Source organism: Typopeltis vanoorti, chromosome 9, assembly GCF_054136105.1.
Source record: "Typopeltis vanoorti isolate ZY-2024b chromosome 9, IOZ_Tvanoo_1.0, whole genome shotgun sequence".
In the NCBI taxonomy this organism is placed as follows: Eukaryota; Metazoa; Arthropoda; class Arachnida; order Uropygi; family Thelyphonidae; genus Typopeltis; species Typopeltis vanoorti.
Window position 1 is genome coordinate 15,805,928 of NC_143557.1, and position 24,582 is coordinate 15,830,509.

General features: G+C 34.9%; 1 protein-coding gene across 1 annotated transcript in view; it reads left to right on the forward strand.

Annotated features, from left to right (window-relative positions):
* The window catches only part of LOC150102899 (tRNA (34-2'-O)-methyltransferase regulator WDR6), a 624,232-nt gene that overhangs the window by 180,721 nt on the left and 418,929 nt on the right, over positions 1-24,582 (forward strand). Inside the window, exon 8 of the mRNA XM_090398196.1 lies at positions 19,580-19,627. Within this exon, the coding sequence (XP_090254322.1) occupies positions 19,580-19,627 (48 nt within the window). The remainder of the gene's footprint in view (positions 1-19,579; positions 19,628-24,582) is intronic.

The following is a 24,582-nucleotide window of genomic DNA, read 5'->3' on the forward strand; positions in this document are numbered from 1 at the left end:
CGCACCGATCATATCTTTTCAAACAACAATCGAGTCTTGTGGTCCCTCACTAAAGCTGTATGATACAACTTCTGTCCTTCCATGTTTCTGAATCTCTCATATCTTGATGGTATTATGGCAACATCACCTCAACACAGGGCTGACCTCTTAGAATCAGTTTTTATCCCTCCAACCCATATAGTGAATGAAGGCAGATCTCATCCCACTGTTGATCAAATTATCCAGAGTCCTCTGAAATTTCTCCAGGACATCAGATACATACTCAGTAGCTTGATACCAATTATTCTCTTTGCACTCCATAACTCACTCCTGTCTTCTGTTGTTTCATCAAGCTGTCATACTCCTCTTGCATCTATCCAATGGTTTGGAAGCAAGCAAGCAAGCTTTTATCTGTCTTTTTTCCAAAAAGGAAGATAAAAGTAAGCCATCAAACCATCACCTTATTTCTCTGATCTCAGTACAAAAAATTATGGAAAAGATCATCAACAGTCAGCTGCTTACTACTTGGAGATACCAATTATTTAGTGATCACCAATATGAATTCTGCCATTCTCTTTCCACAGCAGATCTCCTGACCAACCTCACTTACCTTTGGCCACTGGCCATGAAAATATCAAGAGCAACCACTCAAGTGGCTAACCTTGGTATAACATAGTACCTTGGAACTTCTTACCAAGGTACTATGTTATGATATTGCTCTGCCCTTTTGTGAATGGATTGTCATCTTCCTCTTGTGTTGTTCCTTGCTGGCCATGGTGGATGGTTTTCTGTCAGATTTTTCAATCAATGCTGTTGTAAAAAAAGCTCCGTGCTTTCCCCTATAGTTTTCCTCTTATACATCAATGAACTTCTTTCTGTGACTTTCAATCCTATACATTACTTTGGTGATGACAATACTCTTCACTTCTGATTTTCATTATCAAAGTTTTGTAGTGCTCAGGTTATTCACACTTCAAGATCTTTAACCAATTCCTTAAACAATGATCCCCTTACCATTCTCAAATTGATCGAGGAAAACCTGGTGAATTTTAATTGTCCCTACTCCAGTGCAGTTATGTCTCATTTCCCAGAAGAAAGACCGTTTCTCACTCTCCTTCACTTTTGACAATATCATGCCTGCTAACCAGGATTATTTTTCTCTTCTTCACTTCACTTTCATAACTAGCTTATCTTAGCACAAGCGTATCAGATCTGTGGTTGCTTTTAGCCTCCAAAAAAGTTGGTATTCTTTTTTGTTCCATACAGTACTCCTCTTCATCAACTGACATTTTATATAAAACTGAAGTCTGCCTAACCTTCATCAGAATGCTTCATTATCAGAAGAGAGAAATTCTGTAATTGTGAACCCTCTTACAGTGAATCCTTCTTGTCGCTTTTCCGTAGACGCTTTGTTGCTGCATTATAACTATCCTTTATGTATTTCCATGGGTGCTGCTCTACCAAACTGGCTACAATCCCTTCACTTTCCTTCAATCATGTAAGAAAACGAGTAGTTGTTGGTCACTACCCATATACAGTTCAGCTCCTAAATTATTGAACCAACTTCTCCTCCTCCTTCACACTTCACACCTCTGCTCTTTGGAACAGTCTTCCCCATACAGGCTTTCCCCAATGGTTACAACTACCAGGTCTTCAAGAAGCAGCTAACATAAAAAAAATGAAAAAAGTGGCTCTTGTTGGCAATCTAAACAGCAAAGTAGGAATAAATCCCACCAGGCATATACGAATGTATTGAGAACATTTGGAGAAAAGGGCAAAGCTAATAATAATGTGTCTGCTGGATTTCTGCTCAGGTTACAGACTAGTCATTAATAACACCATGTTCCAGTGTAAAGATGTACACAAGTTCATTTGGATAGAAGACACAAGAAATAAGAAACACCTTATTAATTATATCATTTTACTGTAGATAGGGATATCTTCATTCTGGCTCAGAATACAGGAGTGTAAAAAGGATTGAAATTGGAAGTGACCATTACTTACTGCTAAGTAGGATAAAAATAAATATCACAATGAAAACAATAGTATATAAGAAAGTTTAAAAAAGAATTAATGTTGAGCAGCTTTTACAGGTAAAGGGTAGCCTCAACTATACAAACATTAGTGAAGCAAAAATGAAATGGTTTGTAAACAAGAAAACATTAATTGATTCAGTAAGAGAGAGGCATCTGGTAAAGTTGTTTGCAAGGATAGAAAATAAGAATACCACAATGGACACAAAATGTTAAAGAAGTCCTCCTGGTAAAGAAGGCATGCCGAAATTTCCTAGCATATAAGGTGGTAGATGCCCAAAAAGCATAAAGAGAAATATGTAAGAGAGCTAAACTATGCATAAAATTATCTAAACAAGAATCATGGGAAGACTTTGATAAGAGTATATTAGATAAATATTGAGAAGGTGAAAAAAATATTCTGGAGGCTATTGAAGAAGCTTAGAAATGGAGGAAAGAGTACTGTAAAAGGAACCAAAGATAATAAAGGTGACATAAAAACTTTAGATAAGGATATGCTAGACTCTTGATTATTTATGTTGAAAGATTGTTAAATGAACCAAGCAGTGACTGAACCATACTAGAAAATATTCAAGAGGAATGCAAAGAGGAGTACATATCAGTACTTCAGGTAGAAAAAGCCAACAAAAACTTGAAATGTGAAAAGCCACCTGGAATAGGTGATATTTGATCAGAAATGCTTAAGTATGGAAGTATAAAAGTTTTGCAGAGGCTACAATGCATAATTCAGAGGGCATGGTCAGAAAGTTGAAATCCCAATGATTGGAGTATAGCCCACATAGTTTCGATTTGTAAAAAAAAGGGGGGAATAAAGCTGAATGTGATAATTTCAGTGGAATTTCTGTTATAACTGTTCCAAGTAAGATTTATTCAAGCATAGTTAAAAAGAGGTTGAGAAAATTTGTGGAAGAGAAATATACTTGGAGAAGAACAAGTATAGTTCAGTCGAAATAGAGGTTGTGAAGATCAGATTTTCACATTATAACAAATAGTAGAGAAATCATGGGAATATGACAAAGATGTGTATTTCAGTTTTGATTCTCGAAAAGGTGTATGACAACTTGCCCAGGGAAAAGCTTATCAGAGCACTGCAATTATGTGGGGATAAATGGAACATTACACAGAAGAGCAATACATTTTTTGTATTTAAGTTTTAAGTCAGCAATTAGAATTGAATGGAATACAGAAAGATGTTTCAGTGTAAAATCAGGGTAAGACAAGGATGCCCATATCTCCACTTTTATTCATTGTCTATATGGATTTCATTACTAAAGAAGTGTCATTAAATCTGATATTAGAATTGGAGATATCAAGCATATGTCTTGGGTTTATGCAGTTGATGTTCTACTCCTAAACCTGTGCAGTGCAAGCCACCAGGATTCTCTAGCTAAATTGAGTAACAACTGTAACAAATTTGGCAATGAAATTATCAATGAAAAGATCAAAACTATAAAAATTGGCAGGAACATTGAAAACTTCAATTGCATTCCCAATGGAAAATGTGTAGAAGTAGTAAAATATTTCAGCTATTTAGGCACAGCTTTTAGTGAAGATGGACAATTGCATTTGGAAATATACAACAGAATATGCAATGCTGTATGGTGGGAAGCCAGTGGAATAATTTTGTATGGCATCTAATCTAAGGTTTTATTTATTTTATTTATTTATTCTTATGGCAAAAGCAGCTACAGGTCAATGTCCAGACCAGAAAGCCAATACAGGGTCTCATCTGGCACTTCATGGATGTCCTGGAGGCCACCACCATGAAAATGGTGCCTTGGGCAGTCATTTACAATATGAGTCATTGTCTGGGCCACAGGGAAACATTCACAATAAGGGTGGTCTGATAGTCTCCATTTATGCAGCGGGTAGCCACATCTGCTCTGGTTAGTTCTGATCCTGTTGATAGATGACCAAATCTTCCTTCTTCAGTGTTGCATGGAGGCCTGTCATAATTACTCAATTAAGAGATTTCAAATGTCCAAAAAAACTAACTCTACCTTCTAAAAAATTATTTCACAGACAGGAGAGCAATCATGACATTAAAATCCACAACTGTATCGAAAGAAGTCAAACAAGGCTGCCCACAAGGTTCTTGCTCTGCACCAGGTTTCTGGAACATTCAATATGATACATTATTAAGATGTTCTTTCACTTCTGAAACCAAAGTCATAGCTTTTGCTGTTGATGATTCTAATAATGTTTATCCATCTGACTCTTACCTGATTAACTCTCCTTATCTTAGATTTGAAGTTTAATATAACTTTCCCTAGATGCCCTTTAACTATTTCCCCAAGCACTACTAACATCCTTCCCTTGCAGGGTTTTATGCCATGGTCAAGCTTTAAACCTCCTCCTAAGTTTGTCATAATTACCTGCCTTGTAGTTCCACATATACCCCTTCTTGACAGAATATTCCTCATTTTTTACAATTTTCCCAAGTCAAGACCCTGATAACCTCTCCCAGTTGGAGGTGATGTGACCACTTTGATTATGAATAGCTCTTCTGATTCTATGACCAGGTGCAGTACTCTTACACCTGAAGTCCCCTCCATCATATGTTGCCTCAAGTAATTACCTCAGTAGATGTATAAATTCCATTTCCTTCCTGCCATGTGATCTCTCTTCTAATCTGTATCTCCATAGTTGTAGTCTCTTATCAATAATTAGGCAACCTGCTCTTATTATACTAATTTGCTGATGTAAGTCTTTGACATCGTCTCTGAAACCTCCTTAAATAGTCTATAGCAGCAACCAGCAGTATATTTTGTCTTTTTAGCCTTGATATCACACAAAATTGCTTCAAATGAACAGCTACCATCCCACCTATCTGTTAGTCTTTTTAGCTGAAATTCTTCTGCTATCATCAGCAATACCCCCCCCCCCCCCCCATCTCTACCTTCCCTGAAAATATTAAACCCTTCACATTCTATTTCTGTAACTGTGTCATCTGCTGTTAGCCAAGTCACTAATTCCTATAACTTTTGGTGAGGTTGCACAAAAACTCCTCTGTCTTGTTCCTAATACTTTTGGCATTAGTGTATAGAAACTTCAGCATCCCTTTATGCTCCCAATCATCTTTACTTCCTAAATTGACTATCCTATTCAATATTTTTGTTTGAGAGACTAGATTCGGTGCTTGTCGGTAATTTTCACTCTTTCTTGTCTGATGGATGCCTTCACATCTTCACACGCATTAATCTGCATCCATCCTAATTGCTTTTCCTAAATTTGTGCTTCGTCATGCTCGTTGAACAAAACTCTCTCTAGACACCTAATATGAAAACCATTTAGAAGCAGCCTGTCAGCTTTATACAGATTCTTCTTTCTATCAAACACAGGCCATAGATCCACAAACTTTACATTTTTCCTTCTGCCCAATGTGTGTACTGATTTGTTTGCTATCAGATCCTCCTCCTCAATTCCCATCTATCATGATGCGGCAGGAAACTTTTAATCTTCACCATTTCACTCTTCATTTTTGCTTTGTCAAACAACTTCTTCACATCTTCCCTCATAAAATATTTCTAACCTTTCAGAGCGTTAGTGCTAACCAGGGCAATTAATTCTTTCACTTTATATTTTTGCACCATGGAAACATGATTTTGTTATAAATTAAAGATACCAAGAATTTATATACTTGGTTTAATCCTTTATCCAAGTGTAAGCAAACAAAGTTTGCACCTGAAGTATCTTCAGGACTGGGGCAACTTGTAGTAAAGGTCGTATGACTTCAAATCACTTGCCTTAGTATCCTATAATGCAAAGCACATCTCCTTGTGGACATGTATAATGCTATGCATTATGGGAAGGGTCACTACCCAGATTGGTTTCGACCTTTATTGAGGTCTCATCAGTGGGAGCCAGACCCAGAGGTGATACCAAGTGTGAAGTAATGCAGAAGTCAACAACTATTGTCTCTAATCCAGAGTATTATAATAAGGTGTGAGACACCTTTTGGCAACTTGTATATGAGAATATGACTTCTGCATTACTTCAAACTTCTGATCATCGAGTCTCCATACATTTTTTCTCCTAACCTTGTTTTTCTCGTTTGTTGACATGATCTCTATTTTTACCTCAGACCACATGCTTCTGTTTCTTCTGAACCATGCTAATCGCTTGCCCTCTTCTGCAACTTTTCGATATCTTGCGTTGTCTTTTGAAAGATAACAGGCAAGCATGCTATTTCCTTATATAGCTATATTTTGTTCTGTACATTCAATATTAATTTCAACATTAACGTCCATTTTACCATCGATATTATCTGCTCTACGAACATTGGCTTCATCCATGCAAAACATCCATCATCTTAAACTTTGTATCCATATTAATTTAGTGCAATATCACTGGTATTGCACATTTAATGGGTGCTTCTCATTCTCATCTATGGCAAGCTTGACATGTATACACATCAAGGGCATTTGAATGGTCCATTCTGTTTTTTTTTTATTTTTATTTTTATTTATTTATTATTTTTTTTATGGTTCTTATAAATAATTTATATGTATGATTTAATAAGGTTATCATTCTGTTTAACTGTGTGATTTAATAAGGTTATTGTTCTGTTTATATGTGTGATTTAATACGGTTATTATTCTGTAATTTGCACATTTCTGAACACAGCCTTTGTGTATGGGAATTATTCTTTCCAAAATCCAGTCATTAGGAATTTCTCCAGAATTTAAGCCATGTTTGAATAACTGCATTAAATAATGCTTTGATGTTTCTTCTTTATACTTTGAGAACTATAAGTATTTCATCTCTATTTGGAGCTTTATCTGTTTTAATTGTTTTAGTTTTATTCATTGGTCTGATCACAGCATCTCTTTCCATCTTTAACTTTTTTTTTGCAGTGAGGGGGGGGGGTCTCCTCACTGGTGCCAAACTTTTCAATGTATGTGGTATGAGTAATAGAAATTGATGACAGTAGAATAGATCTTATATAAATGCGGAATTAAACTTTGGAAAAAACTGAGATAGAAATTGTCCACACTGGTGTGTGAATGATCTTTGGACCTCTCGTGTGTGGTTGCTATATATTTAATTTAAAAAAAATGAATAGAATAGATCATTATATATATGTGCAAGAATTTCTCTAATAAACAAGATTATAGAGATTTTAAGCTGTGATATTTGTCTGAATGTTGGGTGCTTGGTTATTGCTTGCCAGACAATGACTAATTTGGATTCCTCTGAATTTGATCTGCTCTGGTTTCCAAACTATGAAAGCCATTCTGTTTCTTCATCTTCCTCTCCATGAAACTTGACAATTTGCATTCCAGATAGTAAGATCATCTTTGTAGGTAATCTGATCATTCACAATTCCAACTGCCTCTTCTTTTCAAATACCACCAACCAGGTGGGATGAGATACAGAAGGCTTTGCTATAAGCAGTAGCCTTATGCAACTTGTACATTTACCTGACTGAATTTCTAAGAACCCTCTTCACTTTCCCAATACTTTTGATCTTTGTAGCCAGTTCTTCTTCACATACACATTCACATTCCTCAGCAGTCCTAAAGGATTCAAGGTTGGAGGAAAGGCCTGTAAGACAGAGAGGGAGGGGGGGATGCAAAAGATGCCAAGTGGAATGGCATCTGTAATTTCTATTCCCCCCCCCCCCAATGGTCTGAATATTTCTTCTGCTCCTCTGATCCAAACAAATACTCTGAGCAAGTAACAAAAAGTTATACTGAAGGCCTTCATTACTCTGTTCTTCCAAAAATTTCCAAGTCCCAGTTTCAACAAAAAGTTCACCAAGCAGTTGAAGGGAAAAAAAAAAAAAGAAAAGTTATTGCAGGTGGCTTGTCAAGGCTTCAGTTTATGCTGAAGCATGCAACAAATTCAAAACAGTTATCAGCAAATCTAAACCTGACTTTATAAATTTCAATAGCAAAAAACTCTCATCCTGTCCAAATGGACATAATGTCTTCTGGTTCCTTGCTAAGGCCATCAGATGCAACTTCTCATCTGCGCTTACACCTCTTTCTAATTTAGATGGCATCATTGTTATAGCACTCAAAGATAAAACTGATCTCCGACATCATTCTTTTCCTCGAACTCTGCATAAATTACCAAGGCAAATCGCCTCCTACCATTCCAGATGAAAAGCTGTGATCATACCAGATATATGATCACAGTCTTTCATCCAAGAAGATAGAAGAATATTATTATTATTATATGGTATCTCCCTGGAGTCCAGAAAAAATTTGAATATTTTGTGCACAAAACCTATCATATCTCTCCTTAAACTCATTCACCATCAGGGAACTCAACTAATTCTGGCAATCCATTCTACTCAATCACCACTCTCCATGCAAAAAATCTAGTTCTTGCACCCCTACTAACCACACTCACATATAACTTCCATGGATGAACTCTAATTCTCTTATTATTTGTCATATATCAAAAAATTTTCTTTGCATCAATTTTATAAAACACTTTAATCTTATAAATTTCTATTATGTCTCCCTTCTTTGTAGCTTTTGTAATCCACACACCTTTAACCTTTCCTCATAGAGTGTAGTCCATGGACCTGTCCCCAGCTTAGTCACTTGTCTCTGAATCCTCTCTACCACCTCCTGATCCCCAAGAAACCCAGGTGATCAAATCTGTGCACAGTAATCAAGATTTGGCCGATTCAGAGGGATAATAACTTCCCTATATTCAAGTAATCCTCTAAGTTATTTTACCAACTTTTGCATATGCTCTCTGAACTTTAATTCTCTATCCACCATTATCTCCAATTCCCTTGCCTCATCAATTTCCCTCAGTCCAATACCATCAATATGATACACTACATGTAACCTTTTCAACCTGAAGTGCATAATGTTACATTTTGCAACATTGAATTAACATTCATTATGGATGATGAAGATTTTCTGAGTGCATTTATTCCAAAATCAGCTCCATCATTATATTATACTGCTTTGACTTCCTAAATAGCATTTCAATTCCTCTTTAAAGTGCTTTTTTTTCTCCTCTTAGTAAGCAATTCTAGAAAAAATATTTTTCCAGTCCTGCATTGTTGTTATGTTCATGTTAGACTTGCAAATATTTTGAGCAAATTCTTCCGATTGTTCTCCAAGCATATCGCTTCACTTTTTCATATCATACCGTATACTCAGTTCCATAGAATACTTTTCCCCAAACCCTTTCTTTACTGTTTTGTCTTCTATTTGCGAGGACTTTATAACATTCCAAATCCACTTTCATTTTGATACTTAACCAACTCTGATATACTTCCTTCTTTCTCTTTTATCACAGGTACCACTTTTCTCATCATCCATTCTGCTCTTAATTGACATTCTCCTTCTGTTTCAACTGCTATTCTAGCTGCTTCTTGAAACTGCCCTTTCATATTTTAATATAATTCAGAAGCATTTGAGACCTCATTAAATATCTATCTTTTGATTCAGGTGTCATGATATAGTTTGTACATGTTATCATTGCACAGCAGGCTAATCATATACATGTGCTCAATAATTTCTCTTTCATCCTTTGAAAAAACTGTGTCACTTTTATTTGTTTCCTGGAAAAAGTAACTTTTCTGAGTGAGAGATGTGATCAGTATTGCATTTTGCTCCCTATGCACTTTGAGACTGTGAATAAATATCCTACTGTATAGTAGGCTGTTATTGACTTCAGTTTTTTTAGTAGATTGCACCCTGCTATAAACTTAAGAATGTTTTTATGACAATAGATAACTGTAACAGCAAGTTTTTCTTCTGTACATCATTCTTGATCCTATTCCATTATCATTTTCTATATTTTTTTTCAAATACTCCAGTAACATCATCTGTGTGTTTATTCCCAACTTGGCCATTAAAATCTCCAATAACTGAAGGTTCTTCTTTTGAAGAGCACCTATCCATAGTTTTAATGTTGTCAAAGAAGCCATTCTTGATTGCCACTGGGAATCATATGTAGGATCATAAGTACCAATCAGTTTGCTTTTTGAACTATATGTAATATTTCTTTAATCAGCATTTTGTTTGTGACTTGACTTCCCAATTCACAGTCTTATTTCTTTATCTCTTCTTTATCAAAAGAGACACTCTGGCTGTAACATACTCCACTTCATTTATGTGATTATATCCATTAACCTCTTCTTATCCTTTCTCTTTGTTTTACTGAGCACTACTATTTCTAGGTAGTTTTTTCCCTTAATTTATTCTATTATCTCTTCTGATTTCCAGTTGCAAAACAGGAAGTCCAATTTTGTATTCAGAGGCGATTTCCATTACTCTTTGTTACCATTTAATATAGCTTCAGGATTTTTCTAAGCTAGTGTTCCCAGCCTCATGTTAAATCCCCAAATAAATATTGCAATTAAACAGTTTTGCAATAGACTGTACCTATACTACGATTTCTCTTATATGTAATATTATAAGGAATTTCTGATAACAAGAAATAATGCATTTTCGTTATACATATTTTCATGTTTACATATAAAATATGTATGAATGTTTATATCATCATCATCATCATCATAACGCTAATTATGGATACGATATTGGTCTGTTCCGTTCTCATTATCTAATGAAACCAGAACATCTACTATCCTTTTTTGAACTTTATCCACTCTTCTCTTTCCAGGTTGGTTTATATTTTATTATTTGTTTAGGATGTCAGGTCTTCGCCATTCAGTTTACATGTTCTATCGATTTTTGTTCATAATTGATTTTGTTTTTAGTTCTTAATATCTTTGTTCCTTTTTTGGTGTAACAATGTGTATTTTGCAGTTCTTCTCATAAATCTTATTTCACTTGTTTTTATTCTTTGTTTATCTTGTTTGTTTATTGCCCAAATTTCCCTGCTATATAATAATTTGGGCTGCTAAAGTATTGTATATTTTGAAGCTTGTTTCTTATGTACTATATTTGGATTGAGTATTCTATTTATCAGGCCTATAATCTATAAAAATTTTGAAGTTTTTAATTTTATGTCTTTTTTTCCTTATCGTTTTTTCCTTCATATGATATTTCACATCCAAGATAACTGAAAGTATTTATCTGTTCTCTTATTTTAATAATAACTATTTTACTTATAACTGGAGTTTGTCCACAAAATGCCATTGTTTTAGTTTTTTTTTACTCTTGAGAGACACTTGTGACATTATGATTAGGAATTATAGACAAGTTAACACAAGAATATTTTAATATTTGCCAAATATTTCAGTCTGAAACTAACAGACCATCTTCAGTGGCTACATAGGAATAGTTTTTAACAAGGTGGAATACCAACAATTGATCATTCCAAAGTAGAATGAGCCACATGATGTTACATTGCTAAGCATTAAGGAGAGGAAAAATTTCATCAGAGTGATGATTAAATTATAGTCATTAATTCACAATTTCATATAATAATCTTAATTTATAAATAACATTAGACTAATGTTATTTATAAATTATTTATAGTCTCAATTAAAAAAAATAATGTGTTATCCTGATTAAACTTTCCCATATTTTTGATAAGGATATACAGTCATTTCGATTCAAATTAGGGCATTGAAGTCAGGCCTCAGCACTCTCTTTGAATAGGTGTTCGAATTTCTAGCGACATCTGTCTAGAAGGCGAGTCTTGGACCAGAGGATGTTGGGCTTGTCTCTATCCCATGCTGAGCCAATCCAGACTTATCGGATTTGTTGTGCAGAATGTATGATTGAAGTTCTTGAATTCTTTTTTCTATAGAGGGTCCTGTTTGTCCAAAGTAGGACAGATTGCAGTTACAAGGAACTTGATACATACCAGGCAGAGACATAGTTGAGTGTTTATCTTTAGAAGAGGGGAAATGAGTGGATATTTTGTCAATAGGTATATAAGTGGCTGTTAAATCATATTTCTTCAGAATTCTTGAAATTGGTTCTGAAATCCCTGAAGTATATGGAATTGGAACTCGATGTATTGATTCTTTGTTGTTCTGGATTGGATTGTAGGAATCTGTTACCCCCTGATACCTTAAGAATGTAGAATTCCCAGTTATCATGGTGTAACATGAAGAGAAAATAAAATAAAACCCCTGTATAAAAGCTAATAGATGAATTATTTAGAAGAAAGAAAAATATTCTTGCATCCAAGTAAAATATATAACAAAAAAAGTGTTTGAAGAACTAAATAATAAAAGAATTACAGTTGTGATATAAAACAATTAGCTAAGTAAAACAGAAAAGATTAGTAATAAGAAATTGTATGTGGAGAGGCTAGAGATTAAAATATTAAGTAAATTCTTAAAAATTTGGAAGGGGGATTAATTTAGAGGCTAGCAAAAGAAAAAACAATCGACTATCGCTCAGGGTCAATTCCCAGATTTGAGACATCGTCACGGGCTCGCCGACCAAAGGATGTTTGGGAAAAACGCCACCCTAATTGGTCGGTGAAGTCGAATCAAGTAAGGAGCGGAGAAAAGAAATTAATGAGGTGCCGTTAGGGGTCAAGGTATAAAAGGGTCAGAAACCCCCAACGAGGGCTTTTTCCCGGATAGTTTCTTCACGAGCTCCTTCGTATAGGTTTCACGTGGTTTTTCCGAGTGGCGGGATTGGAGTTATCTCCGTCGTCACAACAAGGAAACAAAAGTGAGCGGGATTTCGTTTCCATATTTCCTATGGTAAGAAACGAGGAATGCCAATGCCATTTAGCTAAGGAAAGAAGGTATTGTCTAAGTGTTTCATCATCCAGTGAAAAGGAAATCTGTAAAGAAGTCGGTGTCCAAGTGGCGAGTTTCACAGCCATGGCATAGATGATTCTAAAGTGTTATTAATTCAACTACGAAGAGTTAAGATCGCGTAAGCACAGTTCAATGTCAAAAGAACTTAGTAGTAACAGATTATAGGAGAGATCATACCAGGATAGTTCAACTGGAAAAAGGTAGAGGCCAATATAGAAAACTGAAGACAAAAGGTACTGTAAAAATTTTGTGTTAACTGAAAATTGTCTGTAATTGTTATCATTATTCTATTACTGAACTGTTGAAGAGACTAAGAAAATTATACTAGGACTTTAGTACATGACTGATTATATTGAAAGTATGCTTGCTAATATTAATATTATATAAATAATTCATGTGTCCTGAGAATTATACATGTGTATTGTAACGTATAGTAAAGTTTTAAATGTCAAAGTTATGTGTTAGTACTGTGAAAGGATAATTTAATCTATGTAATTTTAGATAGTAAAATAGAGTGAGTTGATCATATATGTCCATGTGCTACAGCATATAGTGCATATTCAGACTAATATAGGGTTAACTAATGTGTTAATTAGATAAGGGATTTTACTTATGATTTTATGTGTTGAATTTGTTATGGCGGCATGCTCGTAATACCCATATAGGACATAGCCAAGTTACTTGTGATAAGCTAATGCTAATTTGAAAATGTTTTCTTAGTATTGAATTGAAATATATTAGAAATTGAATTGTACCATACTAATGAGTTTAATAAACCTTTGTTCATTGATAAAACAGTTGTCTGAAATTGCTGCCCAATGCACCACTTGAAAAACGTACGAACCTAATCACGCAGGAAATTAATGTGTTAAGAAACGAGATAAAGTGTCACGACTGCAATATTGTTTCACATTCAGAGATATTTTAGTAATTGCTCCTTGTTTTTGTATTTATATCTCAAACTAAATGTCCCAAAAGGCGCAGTATAATATAAATATTAGGAACACTAAGGGGAGAAATAACTTAAATATTTGTATTTTGGGTGATATCTCGTGCATAGATAATAGTTGAACATAGATAAGCATAATTTCACTAGATAGGATAATAATCATAAATTGGGACACAACAAATCGAACAGATGATGTGTACTTTTTTCAGAGAAGCCATTTAATTTCATGTGATGTTTGATAGTTGAAAATTCTTTCTGTAATTCATGAGAAGTTGAACAATTAGTTCTAGCTCGTAGGATTAAACATGTTATGATTCCTGTTTTTTGATAAGGATGATGAGCAGATTGTTTGAGAATATAACGTCCATTGAAAGTGGGTTTTCTGTAAACTGTTGTTGTTAGAATACCTGAAGGTGAACGGATGAGGAGGGTGTCTAAAAAGGATAACTTGTTGTTTTTTGCAATCTCCATGGTAAACTTAATACAAGGATGTAAGGAATTGATTCTGGCTAAAAAGGAAGGTAATGAATCTCTGTTATGAGGCCACACTGAAAAAGATGTCATCTATATATCTCACCCAAAAGGATGGTTGAGGGAATATAGATGAAAACAGGACGTCTTCTAGATGTTCCAAATAAAATTGGCTAGAGCAGGTGAAAGTGGACTTCCCATGGCTATTCCTTCTTCTTGGTTGTAGAATTTGTTTTGACACAAGAAATATCCAGAGTGCATCATGAAATCAAATAATTCTTGTGGGAAGATGTCAGCAAGTAATTGTCAAATCTCTTTGAGAGGTACATTAGTATATAGAGATTCTACATCGAAGCTCACTCATAAGATCAGTAGGTTGTAATGAGATATTTTTTAATTTATTTAGGAAATCTGAAGTTTTTCAAAAAAGAGCATGATTGCCTATATGTGATTTCAATAATTTTGCTAATTATTTGGCTATGTAATAAGTAGGTGAATCAATACAGTCCACTATAGGACGAAGAGGAATATCTGTCTTGTGGATTTTAGGTAGACCATAAAATCTAGGAGGTCTTGTGAGATGTGTTTTTGGTCTTTCTATCGTGTCTGCATCCAAACTTATCACCTCATCTACAAGGGAATTTAATTTCTTCAGTTGCCTGTTGGTGGGATCATGATCAAGTTCTTGGTATGTTGAACAATCTCGAAGTAAAAGAGAAATTTTTCTTCTATAGTTTGAAGAATCCATAATTACTGTCACTTTTCCTTTGTCTGCTTTAGTCATAACAAGGTGACTGTTGCTTCTTAAGGAATGTAACGCTTTCTTTTCAGAAGGAGGAAGCTTGGCTTTAAGTAGTGTAGAAGCAACTTCTAGGCAGAGAGAATTAGCCTTTTCACTGGAGAGATGACTAAGGTTCCGTTCGATGTTAACCAGGAAATCTAGATACAGAATCGTTTTAGGGACTATAGCAAAATCATGTCCCTTTTGAGAGGATGAGTGTTTCATTACTCGTTAAAGGGCGACCGGACACGTTGACGACCCAATTATCTGGAACTTGGAAAGGCTTGATTTGTCTAGAAACAAGAACATCAAATTTGCAGTTTAGATGTTGATTCTGTTTTTTATATGAACGTTGTATAGAGCGTTTAGCCACATTAAGAACTATGTCAGAAAGATGTGGGTCTAAGTTTGTGGAGATAAAGGTATGGAGATCAGAAACTTGACGAATGGATGGTAATAGCAAGATCATGTTTAGCTGCTCTGAGTTGATTACGGATTAAAGCTAAACTCCTGTAGATATTATGAGCTCCAGGAGATTTGATGGTTTCTTTTATCTTAGCGAAATTAGGAATAATCTTATTGTCGCGGCATTTTTTCAGAAAGATGATCCTCGCTCGTAACTTACCTTGTATTACTGATAGTTTACCTAATTTACCGTTTTTTGTAAAGTTTTCCCCATGAAGGAATAGAATTTTACTCTTTTGAGAAACACTTGTGACATTATGATTAGGAATTATAGACACGTTAACACAAGAATGTTTTAATATTTGCCAAATATTTCAGTTTGAAACTAACAGACTAGTGGCTACATAGGAACAGTTTTTAACAAGGTGGAATACCAACAATTGATGTGTTTTACCTGAAATATTTGGCAAATATTAAAATATTCTTGTGTTAATGTGTCTATAATTCCTAATTGTTTTAGTTTTATCTATGGATATTTTCATTTCAAACTGTTCTACTATAACATTTAAATTATATATTGCTCTTTGTAAATTGTCTTCCTTATCTGATATTATTACCTGATCGTCTGCAAATAATAGCATATTTATTTTGTTCTGGGAAATTTCTATTACCTGGATTGTTTAAGGTGTTCCACTGTATTTATATTTCATTAATATAAATATTGAAAAGTTATAAATATTGAGAGACAGAGGACATCCCTGTCTTACTCCTTGGTTTATAGATTTTTTTTCCAGACATTTTTTTATTTATTTTTATTTTTATTTCATTATCTTTGTATATATTAAGTATTGCATGTAGTATAGAAAGTTTTTTAACTTGGGTATATTATGTATTCAAGATACCAAGTAATTTTATATAAACTTGGTTTTTAATCCTATTTCCCAAGTAAGCAAACAGACAAGTAAGTCAAGTTTGCGCCTGCACGTAGTGCAAGTCTGAGGCAACTCGTGGTAAAGGTGGATTAAGCTCTGATCGCTTTCCTTAGTAATTTTCCCTTAATGTAAAGCACATCCCCTTGCAGAGATGTATGATGCTATGCATATAGGTCAAAACCGGTATGGGTAGTGACCATTGCCTTTAATGCATAGCATCATACATCTCTGCAAGGGGATGAAAGTGATCAGAGCTTAATCCACCTTTACCACGAGTTGCCTCAGACTTGCACTACGTGCAGGCGCAAACTTGACTTACTTGTCTGTTTGCTTACTTGGGAAATAGGATTAAAAACCAAGTTTATATAAAATTACTTGGTATCTTGAATACATTGCATGTAATAAAATTGGTATATTTATTCTTTGTAATATGACAAACAGTATATATCTCTTTACTTTGTCAAATGCTTTTTCATAATCTATAAACAAAAGATGAGTTTCTAAATTAAATTCTCTTCTTTTTTCTATAAGTAGTTTTAAACAGAAAGCTTCATCCATTGTAGAGCGTTCTTTTCTTAATTCATTCTAATAATATTTTTTCACCACATATTTAAAATTTTTCATTGAGTATTCTACTATGTATTTTGAAGCATGTATTCAATAAACTAATACCTCTGTAATTAGCAGGTTTTATTTTATCCCCTTTTTTAAATATAGGTATTACTACACTTGTATTCCATTCTATTGGTATTTGTATATATTTTATTTAAACATTTTAATAATCTCTGATGAAATTTTTTTTCCAAATTTATGCAGTTCGGAGTTTATCCCGTCTCCTCCTGCTGATTTGCCATTTTTTTATTTTACTTAGGTTGTCCTTTAATTCTTTTATTGTTATTATATCATTTAAATCATTTTGTAAGTTATTGGTGTGATTTTTTCACATTATTATTATCTGTCCAAAGATCTGTGAAGTAATCCAAGAATTCTTTTACATCTATTTTGCAATTTATATTTGCAGTTTCTTTTATATCTGCATTCATGTGTTTTAGTATTTTATACACATTGGGTCTTATTTTGTATGTCATTTTCTAGATATGGTACAAATTTTTCCCAGCTTTCTCTGTGTCTCTTTCTGGTTTCTCTTTTGACTATTACTTGTATTTTTTTATATTCAATTTCATCTTGTTTTTTGTTACTTAACTATCTTTTAAAGGCCAGCTTTTTATTTTCAATTATTGTTTTTATTTCATTGTCCCATTTATGGAATTTTTTTATTTTTATGATTTTTTTGTGTGTTCCTAGACTTTCATATGCTGTTGGTTGTAGTTCTTCAGTTATCATCAGTAATATCCCACCTCCTGTCCTATTCCCTCTCTCTTCCCATTAGACTACTTAGACTCTTAAAAGTGTTTAGTTCCTGATGGCATCTCTCTGGATGTACTCGAACATCATGCTCCAGAGCTAAGACCTGTCGTGTATCATCTCTACAATTTTACACTGAGATGGTACTTATTCCAGACCTTGAAAGCTATTATATATATATCCAGCCTATTCAAAAGAAAGGCAAATAGAGGTCTACCATCAAACTACTGAACAAATTCCACCACCTCAGTCCTCTTCAGAATAATGGAGAAAGTGATCAAATCAACACTCAACTTCTCCACTACATAGATACCCACCAGTATGAACTCTGTCATTCAAGGTTCATAGCTGACCTCATGCTACATCAGCTACCACTGTACTTGTACCACAGAGAGATTCACAGAAATGTGCTGTTACTTTTGACATTTTCAGAGCTTTTGATTATATCTCATATTGAGGCCTTCCTGCTAAGTTTATTGTCATTCTTTGGTCTACCATGGATGGCTTCCTCTGTTAAAGTTTTTCCACCAATGCAAGAGTGCCTCAGTGCCATGTTCTTTCACCTACACTATTTCTCCTGTATGTAAGACCTAATCTCAATTACCAGTAATCCTATTCACAGCTTTGCCAATGATAGTACTCCCTATTCATCCTATTCATTTGACAAACCATGCAGTACTCAATCACCCAACCTTCACGATTATATTTAATCAACACCTTTAACATAGATCTTTCTTTACCATCCTTCAATGTGGAGAGGATAATCTGGTCACCTGCAGTACTATTAAAATGCAGTCTGTGCATACCCCAGTAATACACAAATCACCAGACAGGATCAGATCTTTACTTAAAGTAGCATTTACCTCCAGTTTCTGCTTGCATAAACACTCCACATCACATCAGTTGCTTACTCAACATTCAACAACTTAGGCATGCTTCTTCACAGGATGATGTTTTTCACCCACACAACTACAAACTCTATACACATCCCAAATCTCTCCATCTTTAGAATACTACTTGCATGTTTGGTGTGGTGCACCTAAAACCTCTCAAAAATTCTTGATGCTGTCCAGAAGAGAGCAATTCTGCTCTTAGATGATCCCTCCCTTACAGCATTTCAACCTTTGTTTCATAGATACAATGTTTCAGCACTAGGTTTGTTCTACAGGTACTGAAGTATCAAGTACAATTCCTCTACTTTCTGGTTGGCCTGTTAAAATAAGAACAGTTGTTACACTATCTCTTTTTTATGCAAATGCACTGAACCTGCTTCTCCTTTTCCTCTTTGATTCCCTCTATTTTTGTCATCTGGAACAGCCTTCTTTGTGAGTTGTTCTCAAACATCTAAACCTGCAACTCTACAAGCATCCCCCCCCCCTTATGGCACTGATGTGCTTATGTGTTCAATAATTCATGTATGGGATCAGTATACAGATCACACACACACACACACACACACACACACACACACACACACACACACACACACACACACACACACACACACACACACATATAGAAATCCTGCCCCCTCTGCTAACACGTCCAAAGTGCTAGATTGCCATAAGAATTACTGTTGTAGGTTTGATTCTAACAACTAATTAGAGGAATGTTTAGCTCCAGCCATTTTCTGAGTTAATCAGTTTTTGTTGAGACATCAAATATCCCACCAGAATTTGGTTTTTTGATTCTGCAGCTGAGAAGAGTTGACTATATAACTTATGGAATTTCAGAAACTAATAGACTAGTTAAAGGGGGTATTGGCTAACATCTTGCACCAAAGATTTGAAGTCAGTGGTGGCCGATCAATATGGAAATCAGCTGCACTTTACTTCCGATAGTTAGCAGAGGCCTGCCTACTCTTTGTGGGAGTAAAAAGTGTTAGGTTTTTTTTTTTTTTTTTTAATTTGAATGCAATTTTTAAAACTATATTGTTAAGTTTCATATTGTTAAATGTTATTTTTCATTTATCTTGAACATTTCATTTATTTTTAGGGAGGAAGCATTTGGAGCTTAGCAGTTAGTACAGATGGTTCTGTTGCTGTAAGTTGTATAGTTTTGTGTGTGTATATATATATATATAATATATATATATATATATATATATATATATATATATATATATATATATATTAAATCATTTATGAACATTGTTTCATAATAGTCATGTATAGAGTATATTTAATCAGTGTAAAACTAACATTAAGAGAACATGCCTTGGTGCCTTCATATCATACCACAGTATCTATTTGTATTTTCTTACAGGTGACATATATTATTAATTTTGGATACCAGACTTCATTATAGTCCACATGATACCTATGAGATCTTTCCTTAACTTCACTTACCATCCATCATTGGTTTATTTATGCTTAAGTGCTGGATAAAGCCTCATTTTTTGGTTTAATTACTCCAGTAGTTAAACCCTCCAGTAGTTTGACCCTTAAGCAACCAGTCAGGTTGCTTAAGGGTCAAAGCTGTATAACTGAGAAGAGATCTCTACATATTCTTTTAAGGAATGCAGAGAACCGACCATGCCTTCTGACCTAATGTCCAACCCTAACCTTCTGAATGAATGAGGATGGGCTATGCTGGAAATTTGGGATTTAGCTGACCAAATTGTATTCTTGTTGGCTTAAACTGCAATGCAAAATGAGGGTACAACATGACAGAATTTTGTGCCAGCTGGCTCATTGCCCAGTTAAACAAGCCCCCCCCCCATAGCTTTCGTCAGAAAATCAAGGTGAACAGCGCAAAGCCAGCTACTGAAACAAATCCTGGACACACATCCCAACTCATGATCACAGAGCAGAAGATCAGTATTATCAACATAAGAAGCATCAATGGAAAAGAGGTTTCCAGATCTGGAAAAGGCATATGAGAAGGTACCAGGAGGAAAGCTCTGAATGCTACAGTTATCTGGTGTAAATGGAACATTATATTGAGCAATACATGGTCTCTGTTTCATCTGTAAGTCAGCAGTCAGAATTGAAGTAGGTACAGGAAGATGGCTCGAAGTTAAATCAGGTGTGCAACAGGGTGCATATTATCTTAACTTTTATTTATTATCTATATGGATCATGTTATGAAGCGAAGTAGTATTAAATCTGATATCAAAATTGATGCCAGTACAAGTCTGCAAGATTCCCTGAGTAGATTGAATAACTATTGTAATAAATTTGGTATGAAAATCATCAATAAAATGACACAGACAATAAAATTAGGCAGAAACTTTAAAAATATCAACTATATCTTGAATGTTAACCTAATATAGTGAAATGACAATGTAATGAAATATAATGAACATCCACACATCCTAATATAATCAAATGACAATTCACTAAAAATTGTGCCTGAATAGCTAAAGAAGTAAAACATTTCAGCGATTTAGGCACAATTTTTAGTGAAGATAGCAAATTAAATATGGAAATAGGCAACGGAACGGGTAAAGCTGGTATGGTAGGAAGTCAGCTGAGCAAGTTTATATGGAATAAAAGAAGAAATCAATAAAAACACTAAATTAACTGTATATACGACAGCGCTCAAACCACTTTTAATTTATAGATCTGAGAGCTGGGTTAGAAATAAAACATTTCATCAAAGACTAGAGTCCACAGATATGAGAATTTTGAGAAAGATTAGTGGAGTGAACAGATAGCACTATCATATTAGAATTGAGAATATTAGGAAAGAACTTGCCATTGTTGGCATTCAAGAATCTTTTAGCAGATCTAATCTCAGTTGGTAAGGTCAATTTAGCAGATTGGAAGATGAAAGATTAGCAAAGCAAGTGTTCTTTGCCAGCTTGGCAAGAAAGAGACCCAAGGGAAGACCAAGATGTAGGTAGACTGATTGAGAAAAATGCCTGAAGACAGAAATATATCTGATAATTTTAGCCACTAGTGGGCTGCAGCATGCTTACTATTGGTAAAGAGCTCCAGAAAATATAAATGCTCTTTTCTATGTAATAATTGGAGATATTGCCTGCATTTTAGTATACTATTATTTATTTTTGATAAATTAGTGTGTCTGCATGATTACTAGCCTTGTGAATTTGTTACTGACTTTCTTTTATTTGAATTTAGTTGAAATTTTGAATGCTATCTTGAATGGTATACATGAAGTCAACTAAGGTAGCATCACGAAGGTCAATGTTGTTAATGACGTACATTTTTTTAAAATGATTTTGTGGCCTGAGTGCAGCACACTGAATGCAACACATATGCATGGTAAAATGTGAAATTTGGGTTTGTGGAGAGATTGAACAGGAGATGAGAGATAGTGTGGATTTTTAGAGAGTGTGATATTTTCTTAGATTATGAGTTAATGATTGCGAAGCAGACTAAAGAAATGAAAGAAATGGAATGAAAGCTAGTGAGACTGAGGGACCGAAGGAATGCAAGAATGTAGAAGCAAAAGTAAGTAATAAGAGAGTGAAAGGAAGTATAAATGAGGAAGTGTGGCAGAACAAGTGGTAGCGAGACTATGGGAGTGACAGAGTGAAATTGTGGGAATATAAGATTTAATGAAACAGTTTTTCAAAATGAAAAATGAACTCGAGGAATAGCTGGAGTGATATTAGATGTTTAGTGGAAACAGATGAAAGTTTGCAAGAGAATAGAATGAAAGAAAAAAGGGTAAAAGAGATAACAAGTGATTCAACTCCATTGTTAGAGAATCTGTTAATGAGCACATGAAGTCTGCTTCATGTGCTCATTAACAGCTCATTAACAACCCGGGGCAGAGCTGACTACTACTGGGTGCGTCCCCAGGTGGCGGATCGGGGAACAGCCTTCAGATATGGAGGCTAGCTGCGATATAAGCAGATTGCTCTGCTTATATCGCAGTATAAATCTGTGGACCAACAGCAACTGAGCTATCAGGGCGTGGGGGAGCAGAAGTGGCAACTCTGTTTTACTTAAAGCCTCACAAAGCCCAATGACAACTCGGTGACATGGCGAGTAGTGCCGCCATTAAATAAGCACCTGCTGGGGTCACTGCCCCTGACATTGGGAAGCAGCATTGTCAGTACTGACACAAGGTTGAAGCCAAATGATGACGGAAAAGCTTGTGATCAGAGATTTGCAGATGGCAATATGATTATATTGTGTACGTCTGTAATACTGCAGAGCAGGAAGCAAACGGAAAAACTACTGCTCTACCTTATCTCCAGAACAACCACCATGGCGAGCAAACCCTTACAATTGGCCCCAAGTTCCCGGCGTCCCTTAAATGGGACAGGGGTGCGAAGAATCTCCGGGCTCAAAATGGTGTCCACTTTTAAAATTGCAACTTGGAATGTCAGAACTCTGTATGAAGCTGGCAAATTAAGAAATGCCACAAGAGAAATGAAGAGGCTGGGCATCCGGATTTTGGGAATTTGCGAGACAAGATGGCCAGGATCTGGAAAGTGTCAACAAGATAATACGACAATGTATTACTCTGGGAATGATGAGAACAAACATCGACATGGTGTAGCTGTAATAGTAGATGAAGAAATCAATAAATCAGTAATAAATTGGATTCCATTTTCTGAAAGGATAATGCTGTTACAACTTGAGGGAAACCCCGTTAACATAAATATCATCCAAGCTTATGCACCCACATCTGACAAAAGTGAAGAAGATGTTGAAGAGTTTTATGAACACCTAAAAGAGATTAAAAACTTAACAAAGAAACATGATATAAACATAGTGATGGGTGACTTCAATGCAAAAGTGGGAAGAGGGGGTGATGGAGAAATTGTTGGCGAACATGGCTTAGGCACCAGAAACGACAGAGGAGATCGCCTAGTTCAGTTCCTGTCAGGAAGAAGATCTAACAATAGCAAATACCTGGTTTAAACTTCCACCCAGAAGACTGTACACTTGGAAATCGCCTCAAGATAACCAACATAACATTGTCAGAAATCAAATTGATTATATACTGATGAATAAAAGATTCCACAGTAGTATAAAGAGTGCAAAGACTTATCCTGGAGCAGATATCTCATCAGACCACAATCCCATAGTTGCAGAAGTACGTCTTAGATTAAAATCAGCTAAAAAATCACAAAAGAAGAAAAAGAAAATTGATGTAGAAAAACTGAAAGACCCGAACATAAATAAAAGTGCCAAGACACAGCTTAACCTGCAATTACAACAGATTAACATAGAAGAAAATAAAAGTGTGGAATCTCTTTGGAATAGCTTAAAGAATGCCATCGTAACAACAAGTATTGAAGAAGTAGGCTATGTGAATAATATAAAACAACAGGAATGGATGACAGATGAGATTCTTTCTCTTATTGATACAAGAAGAATGTACAAAAACAAAGACCTTGCCAGGTATACAGAAACACATAACATCATCAAGAAAAAAATAAAAGAAGCCAAGGAAAATTGGATGAAAAATTTATGTACTGAAATTGAACTGCTTCAGAAGAAACATGATAATTTCAATCTGTATAAGAAAATCAACGAAATTTCCGGAAAACTGAGGAAAAAGCAAATAGTGTCTCTAAGAGACGAAAATGGAAAAATAGTTCTAGAAGAAGAGAATAAAGCACAGATTTGGATAAAATATGTAACAGAACTTTTCAATGATACTAGACAGAAGCCTATAAATATAAAAGATAACATTCAAGGACCAGCAATCATGAAATGCGAAATAGAGAATGCTATACGAACAAGTAAAACAGGAAAAGCCAGTGGACCAGATGGTGTGCAAACAGAATTTTTAAAATTAATAGAACCAGATAACATCAAACTTCTTGAAAAACTATTTAATAAAATATATGAAAGTGATGAATTTCCATCAGATTGGCTCAAATCTACATTTATCACTGTCCCAAAGAAACCCAAAGCAAATTCCTGTGGTGACTTCCGACTTATTAGTCTAATGAGCCAAACATTAAAAATATTTTTGAAAGTAATTCAGAATCGTATTTATAGAAAAATTGAAGAAACTCTAAGTGAAACACAATTCGGCTTTCGGAATGGTTTTGGTACTAGAGAGGC